The sequence below is a fragment of the Aquarana catesbeiana genome, linkage group LG08, assembly GCF_042186555.1.
Source record: "Aquarana catesbeiana isolate 2022-GZ linkage group LG08, ASM4218655v1, whole genome shotgun sequence".
Taxonomy (NCBI): domain Eukaryota; kingdom Metazoa; phylum Chordata; class Amphibia; order Anura; family Ranidae; genus Aquarana; species Aquarana catesbeiana.
In genome coordinates, this window is record NC_133331.1 from 254216479 (window position 1) to 254241508 (window position 25030).

Consider the following 25030-nt stretch of genomic DNA (forward strand, 5'->3'; position numbering starts at 1 on the left):
GTGTTAAATTCAACATTATGCCAGAAAACGCTTTAACGTACCAATTTAATGAGTTATTGAGACAATGTAATATTCATAATGATCAGATAAAACATAAAAAGTCTTTGAAAAAAGGCAGGAAAGCCAAGATGGCAAATGTATGCATGTTATTGAAAATTAAAGACATTGCTATATCGAAAGAAGTAAAATGGTGTGCTGAGAGAAAGCTATTTTTGGAGCAGGTACAAAGTGTAACTAAGAATATATTAATGATTGCAAAGGCAGATGCAAATATTCGTGATCACATTGAACAATTAGTAACTGAGAAATGTGTATTGGAACAGAGATTGGATGAGTTGGAGGAAACATGTATGTTGAGGGAACAATGTATCGCATCTTTAGGACAGAGAGAGGCTGGGAATGAAACTGCGATAGAAATACTTGAGAGAGTTACAAGAATGTAAAACTCGGCTAGCCCAAAAAGATCATGCTATTCTATCTTTGAAAGCACAGGCAATGGATAAAGTGCACAGCTATTGTTGTGCTAACAAGGATATACATCCCTTTGTGACACAGGAGCAGGGAGACAGGATGCTGATGGAAGACCAGCCAGTATATTCAGCTGACAATCCTGAAGAATCCCAAAATCAGTGTTCTTCTCTCTTTACTCCTACATCAAAAAGGACTGGGTAAGGAATAGGAATTATAAAAAGGGAGGGTAGCACCCAAATCCACAACACTCTCCATACAAGATCGCACAAATCTGACAGATTTTGGTGAAATTTGACATTAGCGCTTCACCCATTGATTTCTCAAACAGGCTGGAAACCGTGGTGGCACAGTACATTTTAAACAATAGGGATGCATGCGCACTCCTCCGCGCATGGCTTCCATTGCAACTGTGTGAAAAACTGCAACCACCAGTCGGGAGTCACAGAGGGCTATCTCCCGAGTTAAACTCAAATTGGGGAAACTCGGCAGATAGAATGAGGGAAATGCAGCGTATAATGGGAAGAGATACTAGGGGTTCAAACACCCTGGAAAATACAGTGAAAGTGATTGAGGAGTTGAAACAGTGGAGAATTCTGATGAGTCCATTGCTAGTTAATACTTAGACAATGAAAGTGTAAAATCTGTTCATTCCAATCATAGTGATGTTATGCAGCAATGTGAGTCTCCATCGCCATATGCTCAGAGAAGGGCCTATGCAGGGAGACCAGCTCTCAAGTGCTTTGTAAAAAGGGGGGTCACATCGCTAGGTATTGTTTGGTGGCTAAGAATGATATGCAAAGAAAATACCCTAAAACTACACCAAGGCATTATGAAGTTTATTCTGCGAGATGGGGGTAGCAATCCAAGGGGTAGAGGCCATAGTAATCAAATCCGTTTCCCTTTTAAGACCCAAATGCAGAGACTACAAACTGAAAATCATCACTATGTAGAACAGTTGCATAAAGTCAAAATGGAGGTAGCCGAATGGTCATTCAAATATAGCACTGGGGGAAACAAGGTTAGCAGCCCTTAGTGAGCTGCATGGATGGTAAGAATTTTCTGGTTAATGTTTGTTTGCTGTGAATAAGGTTTAGATGTGAGTTTCAGACATTTGCCCTTCATGTTTGGAATATTATAGAGGACCTTGATATATTTTTTTTCAAGGATAAGCCTCTGGATTGTTGTTTTTTTTAATTTCTGTTATGATTATTATGGTTTTTTTTCTTCTCTCATTTTTAAATTTTAAAAAAAAAAAAAAAAGATGTTTTTTTTTTATTTTTGTTTTTTTAATTTGCAATTTTTGTCTTTATATTTTTTTTATAATTTAAAAAAATAAAATAATTTTCTTTTAATTTTTATTTTTGTTATTTGTTCATTTATTTTTGTTTTGTTCAGGTGGGAAAATTGTTAGGTTTAGTCCACCTGAAAGGGAGTCATTGGATATGCCTTCAATTAGCAGCTGAATACATTTTGTTTAAGACAAGAGTTGGTAGGAAGCCATTCTAGTCGCTGGAGTTATAGTAGTTTTTTTCTTTGTTTTTACTTTCATTCAGGTGGAAAAGGTTCCAAAAGGTTTAGGCTTTGTCCACCTGAAAGGGGAGTTAGTGCATAGGTCTTAAGGTACAGATAAATGCATTGTTTTTTTTAGTGTTTAAATTGAGAATTTTTGAAAAGCAACATTCACGTTCGTGTTTTTTTTTTTTGATCATACCATGGGGATACATTTTAAAGTGGGTTCATCCTAAAGAAATCATGGTTGTTTTGATAATTTGTTTAGAGTTGCAGAAGCCAGGAATATTAGGTTCCTGGGTTCCAAGGAGGGAACTATGAGTAAACATAGCAAGCGAGCAGATATTGTGGATAAGAATTTGATTCTGCTCTTGTTTTTCACTTCCAGAGTCCTGGTGGAGCGAGATTGGAGAGGTCTCTGGAACATGGATGACAGATGTTCATCTGGTTGGCAGTTTGTCTGTGCCATACCACACCCCAAATTTGTTCTGATAAACATTCAGGAGAGAAGGGACAAACAAAAAGATTCAGATTAATACTTGCAATGTAAGGTTTATTTTTCTTATGGACAATTTAGTGCTAAGGCTGAATCTGAATGACTGTGCCTATCAACAAGACTTGTGAAACATTTTCCCAGAGTCTCTTTTGTCATTTATGAATGCAAACGTTCTATTAATACATGTGCAATGGGTTGGAGCTTGGAGAAGGAATATAACCTATCCAACCCATCAGGACAAGAAATGTAAAATATGTTTTTTTTTGTTGGAGGGAGGAATAATCATGTTTTTAATGTGGGACATGTATTGACATAACTGAAGTAATATGGTGCAGGTACCCAGGAGGCTGGCACTTATGCATAATAAGGTGTCTGTTGACCAGACTAGAGGGTGCCAGGTGACACATCAATGGGGTGAAAATTTCCCTGTAGGGTTGGTGTCTAAATCTTAGCAGTACTACAGAGAGGTTCTCGGTTACTGGACATGTGGGACACCAGAGCTGGACATGGGGGAAATACGCCTGGTTGATTTCTCACCTGAGAGGTTGGAACCTTGTACAGGTAATGCCAGTGACTACACACAGGAGCATTCTCTGTTAAATAAAGGGAGGAAACTCTGGCTACCAGGGTACAGTATGCCGTCGCCACATGGCGCTTCAGCATCTCACATTGGTTGATAGAAACCTATTGCCCTATATGTGCTGAGTATACACTGAATCAGGTGCGGTCATTGTACCAGTGGCTTGCTCCCAGAGATGTGCGGACACAGAAGCCTTTCAGGACGCTTATTTCTGAGGAGTAACCGAAAGAGGAGGGATGTATTCAGCACTATATTGGGGGGAATAGGAGCTGGGATGGGTGTTGTTAATGGAGTAGACATTGTATCCTGAGTAACAAACTCTCAGCCATAGCTTCAGACAGTAAGTGGGGCTTTGTTAATCTTCAACAAAGTCACATAAATACCCATGGCTCCAGATTTTTTCAACCATGTTGAGAGGTTGGTAGAGAGTGTGATGGTACAGGACAGAAATCTGTCATGGGCTCTGGCGTGCACGCTGGGGCAGTCGGAGGTATCAACCAACTTCAAACTGATTGTACAGTCTCTGAGGGGCAGTGGCCTTATGAGTTAGCATCACAGCTCGGTAAGATTTTGTCAAAACACATCTCTTACACTAATCCAAGGTGGTGGTCGAATGCCTGGATGGGCTGTGCTAGTTTGGATTATGAGATGTTATGTTTCCTCATTGATCCCATATACAGAAGTGCAGACTCAGTCTGTGTATTCGGTGGTATCAATGGGCTTGCTGACTGGGGACTCTACCTTGTTGCATCTGAGGCTAAATTACCCACATGTGATCAGAGAGGATGGAAGCTGGAGGCAGGTTAATATTTTCCCTCTGTCGAAAGCATGACCATGATGTCCTTGGTATGCCAGGTCAATACATGATGGTGAACAAGAAAGGTTGGGAAGATATTTCACTCTGGGTTCTGGATGGAGAGATCATTGCTGGGAAGGAAGCACCTGGGTATTATTTGGGACATAGACTAGTATGTTTCTTTGTCCTAAAGGATACCGATGTAACGTTAGTCATGGAACTAGGGTGTTCCTTGAACCTAACAATAGGAAGAGGTGCATGGTATACCCTGGCCATGGTCTCCGGAATCCAGGCACAGGGGTGGAATTTTGTGGTTTGTCCTTTTTTCAGGTTCATACGTGTAAGACTCGATATTTATATAGAAGGGTCTCCAATTTATCTATGCGAGTTGAGGGATGAATTGACGGTAAGGTCTCTTCGTACAAGTTAGAGGCTTTGCTGCCAATTCAGAGCCCTGAAATACCGCTGACATGCCAAAATTGCAGTAGGGTAGGCCATTGTGAGCAAGCCTGCCTAATCCCGAACCATATTTACAGCAAAGGGATATAGGAGTTTGAGAGCGGGATGCATATTTTGATGGGTCACATATATGTGTATATATTATGGTAATGGATTGATTTATGTTATGGTATAGTGTGACGTGTATTTTAGGTTAGTAATATGGGTAAGGCCCTTCTCGAGACTCTGTATCTGAAAGCTGGTTAATATGTTGCTCTGAGTGTGTGCTGGTGAATGGTGAGTGAATGAACACCCCTTGCCTGTATTGCACCCCGTGGTGAAGATACCAGAAAGGAGAAGACACAGAATGGTGCCATGGAAGCTGTCACTGAAGAATGATGGTGGTGTGTCACTCAGTGGCAAAGTGGCACATGTTGGGGAGCACAACACATTAAGACCGTTATGGACTGTTCCATAGGAGCTGGTTTGGAGACACATGTTGGGAAGCACAACGCGTTAAGACAGTTATGGACTGTTCCATAGGAGCCGTGTCTGAAGAAGGGTGATATGCGCCCTTTAGGCGCAAATCGGCTATGTTGGAAGGCAACATGATTTAATATCATATTTCTGGAGTTTCTTTCTGGTTGATATAACCAAGCTTTTGCTTTCTTGGGAGCGGTCTGGAATGTAACAGGTTGCACATCAAAGCTTTGTAGCATATCTGAAAGAAGAGATCAGGCCTCCCTCAAGGCTGAACAAGCCTGGCTCCAGACCGTCTGATGTTATAACGCTATGCAAGCATGCTTGAAAGGGACCATAGCTGACAAGATGATTAAGGAATGTCCTGCTACAGAAGATCAAAGGACCAAAAGGCATTGAAGATATAAAGACATGATACATGGACAATGCTGCCCCTAGAGGCCAATACAGCAGAACGGACAGTAATATAATATATTGAGGAGGACTGCCCCATGAGTACTGTGATTCGCCAAGTCTAGATGGGATGGCAATGGGGTTGGGTCTGGATGGTGTATGATTGAAGTATAAAGGGCTGAACGTGACAGAGAGCTCTCTCTCTACCCCTTTTCGATCTTGATTTGTGCCTGAGCCTCATAGCTCTCTCTACCATTTTGAGCCTCATGGATATCTCTCTACAATTTTGAGCCCAGCCGAGGAGACCATGCGCTATGTATCTTTGATGTGCTTGTATTATATGTTCTGTTATATGCTTGGTAATATCTTTCTTTAGTATTTTCATGTTAGCGGTTTCCTATTTTCTTGGGAAATAAATAAGACGTTGTTTTATTAAGGCGTGCGCTTGTTTTCATAGCTAACCTTATATTATTGTGATATCAACAGTAACATGTGATCAGTAAACATATGTATGTGTGTATATGTGTGTGTGTGTGTGTGTGTGTATATATATCTCACAAAAGTGAGTACACCCCTCACATTTTTGTATTTTTTTTTCTTATATCTTTTCATGTGACAACACTGAAGAAATGACACTTTCTGCAATGTAAAGTAGTGAGTGTACAGCTTGTATAACAGTGTAAATTTGCTGTCCCCTCAACTCAACACACAGCCATTAGTGTCTAAACCGCTGGCAACAAAAGTGAGTGCACCCCTAAGTGAAAATGTGCAAATTGGGCCCAAAGTGTCAATATTTTGTGTGGCCACCATTATTTTCCAGCACTGCCTTAACCCTCTTGGGCATGGAGTTCACCAGGGCTTCACAGATTGCCACTGTTGTCCTCTTCCACTCCTCCATGATGACATCCCGGAGCTGGTGGATGTTAGAGATCTTGCGCTCCTCCACCTTTCGTTTGAGGATGCCCCACAGATGTTCAATAGGGTTTAGGTCTAGAGACATGCTTGGCCAATCCATCACCATTACCCTCAGCTTCTTTAGCAAGGCAGTGGTCGTCTTGGAGGTGTGTTTGGGGTCATTATCATGTTGGAATACTGCCCTGCGGCCCAGAGGGGATCATGCTCTGCTTCAGTATGTCACAGTAAATGTTTGCATTTATGGTTCCCTCAATGAACTGTAGCTCCCCAGTGCCAGCAGCACTTATGCAGCCACAGACCATGACACTCCCACCACCATGCTTGACTGTAGGCAAGACACAATTGTCTTTGTACTCCTCACCTGGTTGCCGCCACACACACTTGACACCAGCTGAACAAAAACGTTTATCTTGGTCTCATCAGATCACAGGACATGGTTCCAGCAATCCATGTTATTAGTCTGCTTGTCTTCAGCAAACTGTTTGCAGGCTTTCTTGTGCATCATCTTTAGAAGAGGCTTCCTTCTGGGATGACAGCCATGCAGATCAATTTGATGCAGTGTGTGGTGTATGGTCTGAGCACTGACAGGCTGACCCCCTACCCCTTCAACCTCTGCAGCAATGCTGGCAGCACTCATGCGTCTATTTCTCAAAGACAACCTCTGGATATGATGCTGAGCATGTGCACTCAACTTTTTCGGTCAACCATGATGATGCCTGTTTCTGAGTGGAACCTGTCTTATTAAATCACTGTATAGTCTTGGCCACCGTGCTGCAACTCAGTTTCAGGGTCTTGGCAATCTTCTTATAGCTTGGGCCATTTTTATGTAGAGCAACAATTCTTTTTTTCAGATCCTCAGAGAGTTCTTTTCCATGAGGTGCCATGTTGAAATTCCAGTGACCAGTATGAGAGAGAGCGATAACACCAAATTTAACACACCTGCTCCCCATTCACACCTGAGACCTTGTAACACTAACAAGTAACATGACATGGGGGAGGGAAAATGGCTAATTGGGCCCAGTTTGGACATTTTCACTTTAGGGTGTACTCACTTTTGTTACCAGCAGTTTAGACATTACTGGCTGTTTGTGGAGTTATTTTTAGGGGACAGCAAATTAACACTGTTATACAAGCTGTACACTCACTACTTTACAAAGTAGCAAAGTGTAATTTCTTCAGTGTTGTCATATGAAAAGATAGAATAAAATATTTACAAAAATTTGAGGGGTGTACTCACTTTTGTGAGATACTGTATCTCTATAGATATAGGTTCTTGTGTCCACCAGCAAAGAGAAGTTGGGTAGATGCCACACTTCCAATTCTGGAGGCATAATAATGGTCTAGCATAGGGGTCTTCAAACTACGGCCCTCTAGTTGTTCAGGAACTACAATTCCCATCATGTCTGTGAATGTCAGTGATTTACAATGCCTCATGGGATGTGTAGTTCCACAACAGCTGGAGATCCATAGTTTGAAGATTCCTGGTCACTCTAGCATGTCTTGGAAAAAAAGGTGTGTTCTCATGTGCCTTATATAATGCCCAAGAAATATTTGGAAAATATATAAGTGGGTCATGGCACATCTACATTCCAAATTTTGCACTTAAGATAGTCATGCCCTATGCAATCTGATTGGCCAATCTCTGTACAACTCGATATTTAGGCAAAATAGGTAAAAGGAAGATGCACTTGAACAATTAATTAAAATGATAGGAAATCAAACAGACTCTTGCACTAAATCTAATTTATTTTAGATCTAACTGACTGCAGTGTATGGTCACCTTTTAAAGATCAATATCTGTAAATATTAATTTATTGGGTTTAGAAACACTTCTCTGTTCTTTGTAATGTATTGAAAGATTTGGGAAAAAAAGGAAAAAAAACACATTTCAAAGATATATTAGAAGTGATAGGAATGAGATTAGCATCAAAAGGGTTAATTAACTGAGAACACCTACTAATTGCCTAACAAGACACACCCAATTAGATTAAATCAACCAATTGTATTGGGCGTGTGCTATTATCAAAGAGAAAACTGCAGTTACCCTAGCGCCAGTTGCAGTTTAGATATGAGGGTATTTATAATCGCTACTTGCGCTTCAATGTGTGCTGCCTCGCACGTTCGATTAATGATTTTTCCAGGGCGCCAATTAATGTATGGACTGGTGCAGCGTCTTCTTCTTAGTAAATGACCCTCAATGTGTTTTTTTTTATAACAACCTTTCATTCGTTTGTATTTGAAATGTAACTTTTTTGCTTGAAGTAAAATTCCATCCATGTGCCAATAAACTGGAATCCTGCCTTGTGGATCATACCTTGGGCTGATATATTATCAAGTGACGCACATACACAATATAGATCTCCTTTTTCCTGACTGGCTGCACAAAACCTGAGCAACATGTTGTGTGAGAGACCAAGTCTCCTGTAGGCAGGGGTCACGTAGATGATGCGATATTCCATGGAGCAGTCAGCCAACAACCAGCCGATGGGTTGATCCAGCCCTTTTTTCCGAACACAGATGCTAGGTAGGTGCTGAATACAACGTTCTATAAAATGAAGACTTTGCTGCTTCTTTTGCCCGCACACCAATTGATTGTTTACAAGTGGAGCTTCACTGACCAAGAGTGGTGTGTAGGAAAATTCATTTGAACTGTGGAAAGAAAGAGGGAAGACAGTGAAGCAATGATTGTTGTGTCCATTAAAAATCTTTTTTCACTGTCATTTCATTATAATAAAGATGGTTATACATACTGTATGTTGGATGGGTAATTTGTTAGAAAATGTTCTGACTAACTAGTGCCAAAAAGCAGGAATAGTCCAAAACTGAAAACTCCATTGGCTTTACTCTGATGTAATTCTAGTAAAGTTGGTTATACAGATGTTGGATACAAAATTTGTTTGGAAAAGGCCTGGCTAACTGTATGTAGCACTAACTCATGGTGGAGCTGCTGATTTTTAGCGGGCTGTTACCGTCACCTTTTTTACCTGTAATTTCACCAGTACGGGTCTAGGGTCCCGTTAAGCTTATTATCAGACAATGTAGACACCAGTCTCTTGAGTACTTTTCCAATGCTTTATTGGGAGATAACTGGAAGAAGTAGCAGGAAAGAGGTAGAAGAAGAGCTGCAGGGAAGTTCAAATACCTTTTCTTGGCGTAGAACTAAGGAATTGAAATCTTTGGGATGAATATATCCTCAGCTCAGGATTAAATCTTTGCCCGCCCGGATAGATCCCTCTCACCAACCTAGCAGCCGGAACGCAGCACGAACAAAAAGTGTCTGCCACAGACTTGGATGAAACAAAACTGTACGATCCTCTGCCACAGGATGTAGTAGTTTTCGATGAACAGCAAACACAGTACCAGAACCTTTAAGCCAACCCGGCAGTACTTGTGTGGTAGAGTAGTTTAGGATGCGTCCTCCAATCGAGTCACCAGGCCCTTCTTAAGACCAGCCTTGCATGGTCTCTTCCAAGATGGGTCCTCCCCTGGATCTTCCCGATTGTCCGGCTTCTTCCCGCAGGACAGACAGCACAGGACCATCCCAGCAACAGCAGGCCCCAAACAGACTTCTGGGTCTACCCGCTCGGCTGCCGCAATGCAGCCCTCCAGGCCGGAGGGCCGTGAGCTAGAACTCACTAACACATGCCTCTAGGCCAGGAGGGCCACGAGGTAAAGCTCCCAAAAACATGGCGTCTGCCCCATAAATACCCTCTCCCAGAATGCAACCCGGAGGACCACCTCCGCCGAGTTTTCACCGGGACAGAAGAGCACTCATATGTTTCAGCCTGTTGCTTTCCAACACCGACCCAGAGTGACAACGACACCCACAGGCAGAATGTGGAACTGCACACAACACAGCCAAACTGGAACAGAGGCTAATATAACTGTAAAATAGATCTGAACTATGTACAGCACAGATAATCCACTAAATTTACCTAGAAGCGGTAGATTGGAAAATTCTACCAGCGCTACATACTCCCCCCACTACAATAGACGTTGTCCTCAACGTCTGGCAAAATATGACTCTCAAGCCTGAGAGTAGGTATTTGAACTTAAAACTTGGATGAGAAAGAAAAGACAGTATAGAAAGGTTACAGTTTCAAACATCTGTACAATAATATTCATATCAGCAAAAGAAATCACATTAGTCACATAACAAAACCCCACTATCTACCTAGCTGAAAAGCCTAACAGCTTGATAGGAGATCCAGTTGTTCCTGAAAGAAACAAAGTTAAACACACACAAAATATGTACAGTAGCATCACTAACAGTTAAGGAGCAAAGCCTCATTCCACAAAAGAATGCCTCTCTTCCCACATATTTTCTTCTAATGAAAATGAACTAAAATAACTTGAAAAGTCCATCCCTATTTTTTGGGCAAATTATATCCTTTCCAGTAAACAAAATCTTTGGTTATCACAGAAGTCTTTGAATATATAAGCGCTGAGGTGAATAAAATCTAGGGCTGAAACAACTAATTGATTAATCGACAACTAATCGATTATGAAATTAATCGATTACTATTTCATAATCGATTAATCGGCCAGTAACATAATGGTGTTAAAAAAAACTAAAATGAACCCTTTATAGTACAAAAAGAGCAAATAATAGCCAGTGTAAATATTACTTCCACAGTTCTACAGTAAAAAAATTAACCCTTTACAGTAGTGATTATCTGCTTTTTTTGTACTATAAAGTGCTAATTTTTGTTTTTTTAACCCCATTATGTTACTAAACGTCTTAGACCTGGTTCACACCTTTGTGTTTTTTTGGTGCTTTTTGCAGAAACGCACTACAGTTCATTTACATGGTTTCCTATGGGACACGTTCACATCTATGCTTTTTTCAGCCGCTGCGTATTTGGAAAGGGTCAGGGACGTTTTTTTAACGCAAAACGGTGCTTTTTTGGTTCAATATACTTCAATGGAGAAGCTGGAGAAAAGCATGTAATGCGTTTTTGCAGCAATTTGTTTTTTTTAATCTGCCCTAATTGGCCAAAAAAAATTCAAAAACGCAAATTGCGGCAAAATCACGTTAGCAAAAATCAAAACGCACAGCAGAAGCACTGCAGAAACAGATCAAAAGTAAACCGCATAGGTGTGTACCGAGCCTTATGCAGGCCACCTGGATCAATTTTCAGATGAGAATATTCAGACGAAAAATCTGTGTACATTCGCTGAATCAAAGAATGTCTTTTGAAATTTTCACTTGTTTTTAACATTCTGTTTTTAAAATGAATGTCATTTCTGAAGGAAAACAACATCCACTGTCTGAAAATTCCTTTGACCAAGAAGTTCTCTATTATTTCCAAATGTTCCCGTCACTGTGGTTGAAAATGAACGTTGATTTGACCCCTCTAACGATTAGAAAATTGAATGAACGTTCTTAAAATTACATTTTTTTGAGGGAAGACATTTGTTTTTGTTTTAAATAAAAAATTGTGATCTCTGAGTCTGATAATATTTACCAGATTCACCCTTTAATAGTATTTACAGTATATACAGTACATCTCTCCACTAATGGTATATACAGTATATCTCTCCTCTAATAGTTTATACAGTAACTCTCCTCTAATAGTATATACAGTATATACAGTATATCTCTCCTCTAATAGTATATACAGTATATTTCTCCTCTAATAGTTTATACAGTACTACTTCCTCCACTCCTCTTCCATTCTCTGTCGGGGTCCCCCAAGGTTCTGTTCTTGGACCTCTTTTATTTTCAATCTACACCTCTTCCCTGGGTCAGCTGATAGCCTCTCACGGCTTTCAATATCATTTCTATGCTGATGACACGCAAATCTATCTCTCCACCCCTCAACTCACTCCATCAGTCTCTTCACGCATCACTAACTTACTAACCGACATATCTGTATGGATGTCACACCACTTCCTCAAACTCAACTTGTCCAAAACTGAGCTTATAATATTTCCTCCCCCACGTGCCTCTTCCCTTGACTTCTCTGTCAAGAGCAATGGCACAACCATCCACCCGTCCCCACATGTCAGGGTGCTAGGTGTTATCCTGGATTCTGAACTCTCCTTTCAGCCCCACATCCAATCACTTTCCAAAGCTTGTCGCCTCAACCTCCCCAACATCTCTAAACTACGTCCCTTTCTAACCAATGAAACCACAAAGCTCTTGATTCACTCCCTGGTTATCTCTCGCCTTGACTACTGCAACTCACTCCTCATTGGCTTACCTTTAAACAGACTATCCCCCCTGCAGTCCATCATGAATGCTGCTGCCAGACTTATCCACCTTACAAACCGCTCAGTGTCTGCTACCCCTCTCTGCCAATCCCTCCATTGGCTGCCACTCGCCCAATTAATTAAATTCAAAATACTAACAATAAGTTACAAAGCCATCCACAACTCTGCCCCCAGCTACATCACTAACCTAGTCTCAAAATACCAACCTAATCGCCATCTCCGTTCCTCCCAAGACCTCCTGCTCTCTAGCTCCCTCATCACCTCCTCCCATATCCGCCTCCGGGACTTCTCCCGAGCCTCGCCCATGCTCTGGAATTCCCTACCCCAATCTGTCAGACTGTCTCCAAATTTATCCACTTTTAGGCGATCCCTGAAAACTTTCCTCTTCAGAGAAGCCTATCCTGCCTCCATCTAATAACTGCACTATTTTCTCCATTAGCTCATCCCCCACAGCTATTACCCTTTTGTATAACTTGACCCTCCCTCCTAGATTGTAAGCTCTAACGAGCAGGGCCCTCTGATTCCTCCTGTATTGAATTGTATTGTACTTGTATTGTCTGCCCTAATGTTGTAAAGCGCTGCGTAAACTGTCGGCGCTATATAAATCCTGTATAATAATAATAATAATACAGTATATCTCCTCTAATAGTATATACAGTATATCTCATCTAATAGTTTATACAGTATTTCTCTTCTGTCTGTTATTCTCAGAGTGGATTCGATTTTTTGCTCCCTAACCATATAGTTGGTTATTTATATTTACCACTGCATAGAGATATTTAAGAATAAATTGGCTTTTTTTAAAAACTTTACGTATTAACTAAATTATACACCACACTTTTTTTTTTTTTTAAAGGTTATTAACCGATTAATCAAAACAATAATCGGCCAACGAATCGATTATGAAAATAATCGTTAGGTGCAGCCCTAATAAAATCTCTTGACCACGGAGATCTCTAAATACTAACACTATCTGACTATACACCCCAATGTTCTCTTTTCCTTTTTTAGAAGAACAGAAGACAACAGTTTTTTTTTTAATCACCAATAAAACCGGGGATCTGGCAATGTCAGTTTCCTCCCTTGTTTATCCACAGAAGTGATAAAATAGACAATGTCATCTTTACCGGGTCTGCAAATGACCACCTTGTCAGCATAGATGTGCCGACCATAGTTCCAATGCAGCAAACATCCATTGAAGCGTTCATCCATAGCAGCAGAATACCCAGCTTTCCGGAAAGGTTTTGGTACAGACAAATAGTCCCAAACAGCTTCACAGTACCACTGTTCCCGATTGGCCTCAATTTCCTGCATAATTTCCTGAGTCACATAGGGAAATTTCAGACCATATTCTGTGGCAACACGTTAGGTGAGCACTCTCTGTAGACGGGCAAGTCTAGGCAAAGTTCTATTTTTCCCCAAACCAGGAGACATACAAGAATTTGGTGATTGGCGCACCATAGATCTGATGGGTGCCTGCTCACTCTCAAGCAAACTAACAACTTTAGACAGTGTCTCTTTGGTAGTACTGTGCGGCTCCACACAAGGTGATGTCTTCCCAGAATCCATGGCTATCCATTTTGAGAAAGTAAGGGCAGAAGCAACATCTTCCCCCTGGGCCCACAATAGTTCCTGTGACATGGTCTTGAATAAATCACCGGAGAGATTTGACATAGAATCTATCTCCGAGTCTCTCAACTCTTCCGCTGGCAAATATTTACAAAAAGTCCCAGATATGTTCCCCTTTGATCTCTCACCCGTTCCTGACGTGGACTTCTCCAGATCCATGTACTCCTACGGCTCCGGTTCGGGTAGTCTCTGGTGCAGGCCTCGACCATGACCGCGGGAAGCCTTCACATATCCCACCTTCCTTTGGACAGGTGCAGCAGGGATAGGTGTGGTAGAAGTTGAACAAAAAGTGATGTCCGCTGATGAAGCAGTAACAGCGACATCTCCCTCAGGAACACTCACAGCAGCAGACGAGGTCATGGCCTGTTGCTCTCCAGCAGCGATGGAAGTAGTTTCCACTGTGGCAGTACCTGTAGCCCAGTCCACACGATAAGCACGGGGCGACATTGTAGGTTGCTCCACTGTGAACAAATATTCTCCGCACTGCAAACAGTGAACAAATGGACGGAGATGTATGGCCAGTCCTTCGCACTTGTGGCAAAGCATGCCCAGCCCTTCGATATCTCCAACTGTGTATAGTATGATCCTCCCCTGCGGCTTGAAATGAATGCCGGTATCTGTAAGCAGGGTTCTGGCTAACATAGCACCGGCAGTGGTACTTGTAGAAAACATCTTGGATCCCATAATCGATGGTACCAATGGAAAAGAAGACATGGCTGCACTCTGATCCTCTCAGTACGATCATGAGGCTTCTCTCTCCTTTGGCACCAAACACTCACACAACCACGTCCCATGCAGCAACAAGTAGATTAGGCTCCTCCTACTTGTTCCTCTGATCACGTAGCTCCCGGGCTTTTACTTCTCACCCGCAGCCTACGCAGTCAGAAATTTAACCCCTTCTTCTGCTGGAAAAAATGACAAAGTCCAGAAACCTCTAGTTAAAATAAACTCCCGGTGAAATACTTCTCAGGGCTGCTCAGGGTAATGGCAAAAATCCCGGATGAGGCCCCCACATGTAGCACTAACTCACGGTGGAGCTGCTGATTTTCTAGCGGGCTGTTACCGTCACCTTTTTTACCTGTAATTTCACCAGTACCGGGTCTAGGGTCCCGTTAAGCTTATTATCAGACAATGTAGACACCAGTCTCTTGAGCACTTTTCCAATGCTTTAATGGGAGATAACTGGAAGAAGTAGCAGGAAAGAGGTAGAAGAAGAGTTGCAGGAAAGTTCAAATACATTTTCTTGGCATAGCACTAAGGAATTGAAATCTTTGGGATGAATATATCCTCAGCTCAGGATTAAATCTTTGCCCGCCAGGATAGGTGTCTCTCACCAACCTAGCAGCCGGAATGCAGCACGAACAAAAAGTCTCTGCCACAGACTTGGATGAAACAAAACTGTACGATCCTCTGCCACAGGATGTAGTAGTTTTCGATGAACAGCAAACACAGTACCAGAACCTTTAAGCCAACCCGGCAGTACTTGTGCGGTAGAGTAGTTTAAGATGCGTCCTCCAATCGAGTCACCAGGCCCTTCTTAAGACCAGCCTTGCATGGTCCCTTCCAAGATGGGTCCTCCCCTGGATCTTCCCGATTGTCCGGCTTCTTCCCACAGGACAGACAGCACAGGACCATCCCAGCAACAGCAGGCCCCAGACAGACTTCTGGGTCTACCCGCTCGGCTGCCGCAACGCAACCCTCCAGGCCGGAGGGCCGCGAGCTAGAACTCACTAACACATTCCTCTAGGCCAGGAGGGCCACAAGGTAAAGCTCTCAGAAACATGGTGTCTGCCCCATAAATACCCTCTATCAGAATGCAACCCGGAGGACCACCTCCGCCGAGTTTTCACCGGGACAGAAGAGCACTCATATGTTTCAGCCTGTTGCTTTCCAACACCATCCCAGAGTGACAACGACACCCACAGGCAGAATGTGGAACTGCACACAACACAGCCAAACTGGAACAGAGGCTAATCTAACTGTAAAATAGATCTGAACTATGTACAGCACAGATAATCGACTAAATTTGCCTAGAAGCGGTAGATTGGAAAAATCTACCAGCGCTACATGTATATGAACTACCTTGGGCTGTAAGGAAGCTCTGGCACCACTTGGCCAAACTGGGAGTTCTATTGGCCTAAGGAGAGTAATTTAGGGAAGATGATAATGTTCCTGCACATATGGGTATTGGTCAATTTAGTGCACTCGGAAAAAGATTAGGGAGAGAAACTTCCCTAGCATGTGAGACTTTTAGGGCTTAGAGGAATGTACAAACAAAAATTGTGTAATCAAAAAATATTTATTAATATCAAAATGTTTTTAAATTAATTGTTTAAAAGATTGTTACATACAATAAATTAAACAATTGTTGAATATTCAGAAGTCACAGGCAAGAGGTAAATCCACTCAGTGGTAATATTGCAGATTGATACAAAAAAACATAACCAACATGTTTCCGAGTCTTTGGAGTTCCTTCAGGGAAAGTTTTAACAATCTCAATAGATACAATCTATAAGACAGAACATGTGTTAGAGCAAATATTTCTAATCATTGATGGCAAGATAAGAACATAAGCGGAAAGAAAAAAAAGATAAGGGATGAAAGAGGAAAGGGCAAAACAGCAGCAACTCACAATGCCTAAGAAGGAATGGTAAAAGGTAAAAATAATATTTGTACTGGATCCAGGTAAAACGGATGTACAGAGAAGTAGAGTAAGAGGTTCTCTTGGCTGCCAGGCATACCACGTGGGGCACACCTAATATGGATGGAAGGAAAGGAAGAGGGGAAGGTCTATATATATATATATACATGGCAGAGCGTTTCCCTGCCAGGGTCTAGAAGGAGGTTGTGACCCAGAAATCTCAACCAGGCGGGTTGAGGGGCTTCAGGGAGCTTGTAACATGAAGAGGAAACTGGCTTTTCAGTTTCCTCCTTTCTTAGAAAAGTCCACTTTTTGACCTGGAGCCCAGGGATTTCTGAGAGATCCGGGTGGGATGAAATCCCCAGTCCTGGGTCCCGATTTTGAAAACAGACAGCATACCGATTGGTCAGGTGTGTGCTGGGCATTTAGTAGTAACCTGACCATAGTTCTGGGCTCCACCCCGGCAGATAAGAATTCTAAATACCAGGAGTCAGGAGGGCTCCACGGGGGAGCCAGTGCAGCAAGAGGCTGCTAGCTATATGCACCAAGGTGGTCGGTGAAACAGTCTGTATGAGACAGACAAGGGCCTGGAGTGTAAGGCCAGAGCAGCAGTGCTGCAAGTGAGAGACAACTAGGCTGAATGTCATATTGTTGATGGACAAAGGGATGCTGAAAACCTCTGCAAGGGAAACCTATGTTTGTTTGCTGACTTGCTTTTAATAAAAACGGGCAAACAAAGCCCTTAAAAAGAAAAACCAGCGAGTGGCAGTGTCCTTAAAGTCCTACATTTGTTACTAGTCCTTTATACGTGGTGGAGAATGCAGGCACAATCCGAGATCCCTGTAATCAAGTAAGTTCATCTGTTATATGAACTGTGTTTTGGTGCATGAGACTGAATAATCTGTGTGTGCAGGTGAGGTGAACCTGCAAGAGAAAGGTAACTAGCCTTAAAGAGACAGTGCTCCAATTTGTTGCTGAACTATGCAAAGTTGTTCTGGAGTGACTGAGTATGGGGCAATCAAAGCTCCTAAAAGAAGCAAGGATCACTGAAATGAGAGACAGAGCTCTGTGGCTGGAGGGGTTATTACCACCTGATCGAACCCCATACATGCCTGAGTTTGCCAAGGAGAAAGAGGGCTGGGGTTGTCCCTAGCAACACTCGTGCAATGAGTGCACAGGTATGACTATAAGTATGGAGAGTCCACAAAAGTCTGCATCTGTGTTTGGGAAACCATCACTCAGTGCAAGGAATGAGCAGATGGCTGCGGTTGCAACAAAGGAGAAATTTGTGTTGCTGACTTCATACGGCCTATGTTGCCTTTTGAACATGTTGAAGACTTTTTGGGTGAGTTTGTGATCACTGCTTCCTACAGTGGATGGCCCAAAGGTCACTGGGTTGAGTTGGTGCAGCCTTTTCTGATGGAGGAGTACCAAGAGGTGTACCACTGGATGGGTCATAACCGAGATGATTATGACAATTTCCTAGGAGCAATCCAATCTAGGGAGCACTGGAAAAATTCAGCGGGGAGAATGTGGTCTCCCATAGCAACTGGAGAAAGTGTGTTTGCAGAAAGGAGGATCTGCAGCGGAGATGTGGCTCAAATTTTGAGTGAAGATGTTGGTGCAAAAGTGCCTGTTGTCACCCCTGGCAACCGTGGTGAAAATTGTGTTCAGCCTGCAGGGGGTGACAGAGAGCACAAGAAACCCAGTACTTCCATCTTATGGCTGCTTGGGTGAAGTGGTCAGCCCAGAAAAGAGGGCATCGTATCCGGCATCCTGCAAGGGGTATTACCAGGTGTGTGGGTCTGCTATTACCCCTGGTAACAGGAAATCTGTTTTGCCTGCAGGGGATGTTGGAAAATCCAGAAAGGATGCAATGTTGCCCCGTGTCCATGAGGGGGCATCAGCTGGTAAAAGCACAGCAAAAAAGGGACAACACCCTCAATTGAAGCGTTCAACACCTGCCAAAGTGAATGGTAAGACTGTTGCTGTTGAAGCCATGGGGAAGACTGACTGTGTGATTGCTTACACTGAAGTGGAAGTGATCCCAGAGGGGAGATCCACTGTTGGTGAAGAAAAGGACTTGCCTCACTGCAGTGCCCTGTCCAGTGCGGAGGCAAGTGTCAAAATTGAATGTGATGATGTGAAACTTACTGAGGAGTATGATCATACTGGTATTGAGTTGACTAATGCTGATAATGTAATGCTTAAAGAGGTAGGGGTGATCGCTAAGCATGATATGCTATTCCCCTTAGCCACTGCAGAGGTGTCCCTAGAAACCTCCAGGGAGCTCTGTGTGTTGGAGCCACAGGTTGCCTGGGACTACTGTGGTGCCGCTCTGATGGATAAGAGGGTACTTGACCTTGGTGATGAGAATGTGTCAAATGGTAAAACTAAAATGTCTAAAATTACTTGTGGTGATAATGGGTTACTGCGGTCTGTCACTGCTGACAGCAAAAGTCTTCATGAGTTTAATGAAGCCCCACCCGAGCAAAGTGGTGAAGTTATGGTATTGTAGGTCCTTTTCGACCAGAGTTGGCGAACATATAGCTAAAATTAAGGAAGGTAATATTAAACATACGGTTCCTCGTCACTATCGACAATTCCATAATAGAGACCCTAAAGGCACTGAATTTTTGATCATAGATAAATACATTCCTCCCTGGAGAGGTGGTGCTATTGTTAGGGGTGTCTCTCATCTTGAGACATACTGGATTTATGAATCACAGTCTCACTCTCCCCAGGGAATCAATGTAGAGTGGGAGATTAACGCCTTCATTAATAAGGCTTAGGTGGCTGCTCAGCTGTTCCATGGCCAGGTATGTGTTATTCCCTCATTATCCCATTTACAAGGAGCAGATAAAAGGTCCAGAGTTAATTTCAAGTGTGCTATTTGCATTTGGAATCTGTTGCTGTCAACTCTCAATATGAGATCCAAAGAGCTGTCACTATCAGTGAAGCAAGCCATCAGGCTGAAAAAACAAAACAAACCCATCAGAGAGATAGCAAAAACATTAGGTGTGGCCAAATCACACCTGGCCATGGAACAGCTGAGCAGCCAATTGTCCCATTACTTTTGGTCCCTTAAAAAGTGGGAGGCACATATACAAACTGTTGTAATTCCTACACCGTTCACCTGATTTGGATGTAAATACCCTCAAATTAAAGATAAAAGTCTGCAGTTAAAGCACATCTTGTTCATTTCATTTCAAATCCATTGTGGTGGTGTATAGAGCCAAAAAGATTAGAATTGTGTCGATGTCCCAATATTTATGGACCTGACTGTATATTCACCTTTTTTATGATACAGTTTTTAATCTGAGCTTGGAGAGTCTCATATTATTGGCTTATTTGGAGGTGTGACCCGGAAACCATCTTTCTCGGGATCATTCCCTGTTATTCTTGACATTGAGGCTTAGTATTTTTAACTAATACTGCTTCGTTGTTTAGAATGAGGCTTGAATAGATGTGTGTCACTTCTGGCTTCTCATGAAGTGCCGTCCTTCCTGTTCGAGCATTCCGCTGTTCACAGCGAGGCTTGAGCTGGTATGCGTCATTTTCCGGCCATATGACGCCTTTTTTTCTGTTTTCCTGTTGATCTTTCCACTGTCAAAGCAAGGTTTGAATGGCACGCCATGCCGCCATATTGTTTTGGGATTTGATTCTACTGTCATTCGGCCAATTATCTGCAGGTTTGTCTCCTAATTATTGGGGGTTTATTTGACTCTATAAAATGCAATGGCCCCAGTGGGACGACACCCCAGATGATACCTTCTTAGATGAAATGCGTCGGGTCGAGCCTACTGTTCCCATTGCGTCACCAGTTCTGACATTCAAGCGCTTGTTGTTCTACCTAAATGTGAGTGTATCCATTTACTTTTATAATAAATTTCCTGTTAAGTGGATTTACACTATGTGGGATTTTTATTTCTTTTTGGCTATGAATTTGTGAATCTATGCTACGGATTATACCTCTGAAGCCCCGTTCCTTGAGATCTGTGTCCCCTGGAGGAAAGTACGATTACTAAAATTCTGGTGTTCCAATATCTACACATGCTGATGTTTTCCAACCATTGGTGTACAGTCACCGCAAAGCTTTGATGACTCACTGGGCATATGCTTTACTGAGTCTACACATTCTGGTAAGCCTCCGTGTTATCGGTGGCGGCTTTCCTTTACCACTTTTGGTAAGGGAAGAACTTTGGTGTGGAGCACAGAGAAAGTAGACTGGGACAGATGGGCGACAAGTCTGAAGGCTTAGTGTGAAACAGTGGAGCGGACACAGTTTCCACTGTGCTAAATGGAGGGACTGCAGAGCAGCTTTTGGACAAGGGCTTGCTTGCTGCTGTTGCAGAGGATATTCCTCAGGAGATGGAAGGCCCGAGATTAAGCACATAGTAGAGTTTGTGCCCACAACCCATAAAGGAGTTATTGGTGTGGTATACTAAACTAATGTTATCCATAGAAAAGACCCGGAACAAATCATTGACACTGAGCCTGAGAGTTTTGTGGTGACTCCCGCACCTGGCTGCGCTCTAGGAGAGTACCAGGTTATTGCGTTGGATACCTCCAGTGGGGAGGAAGCCCCTTTAAGAAGCACCACCTCTAAGGCATCAGTAAATTAGTCTTTCCACATCCCCAGGAACATGAAGGACCCCAGGAAGGTCTTAGGTGTAGAATCACGGTGCCTTTTTATGACAGATATGCTGAGAGAAATGTTAGAATGTTGGAGTGTACAGCCGGTGTATATTCTGCTGTCCTCTCCTGCATTTGGAGAACTTGTACCAGGGGGTATGCATACATGGAGCTGGATATTACAGGCTGTACTATGCAGAGATTGCCAATGTTGGAAGCATTTAATGCAATCGTTGTTATGGAAAGTCGTCTCACAGTGTTCTGGATTGCGTCATACAGAGGTTGTGTATGAGAGGCACTCTGGAGTACTGTTGGATAGGGCAGAAGTCTGGGCGGTCGTGCCAGAGGGCACAAGTATATGTGATGTGGTTGGGCTCATCAACCCAAAGGTGAAATTAGATGATGATCAGGTATCATATCAGGACAGTTGCTAGAAGAGGATCATGTGGCAGTGGAGTTGTTGGTTAGTGATGTTGCCATGGTAGACAACCACTCCGCTTTGTGCAATTTTCCTACAGACACTGCCTTGCAGAACACTGGTGAAATGAGTTCTGATAAATGTGGTGATATTTCGGACAATGAGGAAAAATGCAACACACTGGTGTTTCCGTTTACCATGGGTAACAACAAAAATAAGGGTAGACCTAATGGTCAAGGTGACGTGGTTGCTGTTAATCTTAAAAAATACAGGAAGATGAATAATGGTATGACAGACACTGAAAAGGGAATAGGCGCAGTAAAATTAGGCCCCCTACATGCTCAGGAGTGTAATTCTGGGAAAGATTTTGTTAGGGGAATAGCAGAGTCAGAGCCTGTCATTATCGGCGCTTCCCCATGCGCCTGCGTGGTAGAGTTGCACATCAGCGCGTACCGTTACACGATCGGCGGGTACGAGCGCGTGTCCCGAACGGATTAGCTCATGTGGGTGCGCGATGCGGCGCATCAGCACGCACGCGTGTGCGCCGTCCCCCGGCGGGCCTATATAAAGACAGCTATGCCCTGTGTTTGTTGCTGGTTTGTCTTTTCAGCTCCAGTGTTCCTGTTTCCAAGTCTTGTTTACCTGTGCCTGCCTGCTGTGACCTGGATCGTCTTGACCATCTCTGAACTTCTCCTGCACTTGACCTCGGCTTGCCTTACGGACTTCTCCTCCCTGCCTGATCCCTGTGTTTGACCCTCGGCCTGCTCTATGGACTTTGCTTTTGCCTATCCCCTGTGTTGGACCCTCGGCCTGCTTAAAGACTTCCTATCTGCCTGATTATCGTGTATGTCCCCGGCTTGCTTAAGGACCTTCGCTCTACTGTAACACGGTGTTTGACCCTCAGCCTCTTCCATAGACTTTACTAGTTACCCTCTCCGGATCTAGGGGCTTGAGTTCTTCTCATCGGTCTTGTATCCTAGACTTCTCTCCACCAGAAGTCGCTTCACGCAAGCCACCGTTACCTGCTGGCGACCTGTGCCCCTTCGTGCCCAATACCCTCTGTGCCACCTCTAGGGGTATAGTGCACTCAGTTTCAAGGGAAGCCGCTCTCAGCATCTCGGCCCTGGTGAGTACCTGACAGTACAAACCAGCCATGAGCAAGGCCGACAGAGCTGGCTCTCCCCTTGAGGCACTCTGCCAGCAGGTTTCAGCCCTTACCCAGGCTGTTCAGAGACTCCAAGATGGCTATTTTCAGATTGAAGGCCGTCTTCAACACCTGACTACTTCTCCAAGCCCCTCGGACACCATGTCAGCATCTGCCAGCTGGACATCTTCCTCTCAGAGTCAAGTTAACCCAGCTCCTGCAGTGGTAATGACCCTTCCTGAACCCAGGGTCCCCACTCCGGAACGATTTTCCGGGAACCGGAAGAAGTACAGGGCGTTCAAAAATGCTTGTCTACTGTACTTTTCCCTCCAACACAGGACTTTTCATTCTGAATCTGTGAAGGTGAGGTTTATCATCTCCTTACTATCTGACGAACCGCAATCCTGGGCTCACAACCTTCTTTAGCAGAAGAGCCCCCTCTTCAACTCGGCAGACACATTCTTTGACTCCATGGCCCAACTATATGACGACCCATAGCGCACGGCCACAGCCGAGTCCATCCTGCACACTCTGACCCAGGGAAAAAGACCTGTGGAGGACTACACTGTGGAATTTTGAAAATGGTCTGGGGACACCAACTGGAATGAGGCTGCTCTTAAATATCAATATTGCCAAGGTCTCTCAGAAACCCTAAAGGACGAACTGGCTCGGATAGATACTCCGGCCTCCCTGGAGGACCTAATCCAACTCGCCACCAAACTTGACAGACATTTACGGGAGCGTCGCTCTGAGCGTTTCCAGTCGCCAAGACCCACCTGAATGATGCCATGGGTGCCACCTGTTCCTGTACCTTCTGCGGCCTCTTCCATATCCTCCAATAGTGAGCCCATGCAGTTGGGTTTAGTTCAATCCCCACTCTCTCCTGATGAAAGACTCCGCCGGCGCCAAGCCAACCTTTGCCTGTACTGTGGGGAGGCCGGTCACTTCTTACGCAACTGCCCTGTTAGACCTAGTAAGTGCCGTCCACAGTCTGCCATGAACTTTCTAGTTGCTAGTTCAAGCCAATCTCACCTTGTCCTCCTGGTCCCATTACAGGTGGCGGAAGAGGAGGTCCGGTTGCTGGCCATCGTTGACTCAGGAGCCTTCAGTTGTTTCCTAAATGCATCTTTAGCCCAAAGCCTGCACATTCCCCTACAAGTCATGGAACAACGTAATTTTTATAATGATAGGTGGTTGGACTAGAAACAGGGAATAATTCAGACGGATCTCCCAATCCCTAAATATATAGTACACAGATAAAAAGAAAGATGGTACTCTTTCAAGGGGGAATGGGATTTTGCAGGGAGATAGTGCGTCTATTAGTAGTAGGTAAAGATCAGTCAGATTAATAAAATATATAGATTTTTATTGAAACATAATTAAAATATGCATAGCAGACATGACATGTAAGAAAATATGACCATCCAGTAGTGTATTCAGAATTCATTCGTGACTGTCAGCCAACATGTTTCGCAAAGAATTTTTCGCTTCATCAGGGCATAAAACGACATCACTGATTCATTTTAACTGTATGAACAACAGATAAGCTGTAGTTATGTGGTGGCCATGTATGGTTAAATATCAGAACATGATACAAAAAGTCTAATAAGGGATTCATTCCAATAATTCTCACCTACTAGTGCAAGTCTAGAAAACAGAGCAATCACCACCATTGCCAAACGTCATCTACTGTACCAACTGGTGCAAAATATCCATGGGTGCCAGATCCCAACAGGATAATGCCAACAGGGGAACTGGACCACACAATTGCAAGGCAAGAATCTAGTAAAACATGTAATAAAGAAGACAGGAGACTAATAAGTTCCTTATCAGGGGAGAATGATAATTATATACAGCAATAATAATTATAAATCATTTATCTCAAATAGTACTGAAACAGGATTTAATTTAGTTTAGTGTGGTAGAAGAGAATAAGCTGGGGAGCCAATCCCTAGACTTTCAAATAGGAGGCATATTAACAGCCGTATACATATAAAAGCTCAGGAGCTATAGAAAATATGGAAAACATATTTAGCTGAAAAACTACTGACTACTTGTGGGCATTACTGATAGTATTGTCCATAAGGGAAAAGGGGAGAGGGTTAGCATCACGACATCTATATGGGGTATATATAAACATTCATATTAATTTGGCAGCCTGAAGGAGTAATGAGAGCCCCAAAGTTCTACAGGGCAACGTAGTGGCCACAATATCAGAGAATAAATATAAATGTCACTAAGTCTCCCCCATGGACTGTTACAGGGTATA

General features: G+C 43.2%; 2 protein-coding genes across 3 annotated transcripts in view; both read right to left on the reverse strand.

The window, feature by feature from the left end:
• CENPQ (centromere protein Q) overlaps positions 1-25030 on the reverse strand; it is a 494148-nt gene that overhangs the window by 72481 nt on the left and 396637 nt on the right. The gene's annotated exons all lie outside the window — the stretch shown is intronic.
• Positions 7807-25030, reverse strand: part of LOC141106335 (glycine N-acyltransferase-like protein 1) — a 128592-nt gene continuing 111368 nt past the window's right edge. Inside the window, exon 6 of the mRNA XM_073597026.1 lies at positions 7807-8727. Coding sequence (XP_073453127.1) covers positions 8301-8727 — 427 coding nt within the window. The 3' untranslated portion in view covers positions 7807-8300. The remainder of the gene's footprint in view (positions 8728-25030) is intronic.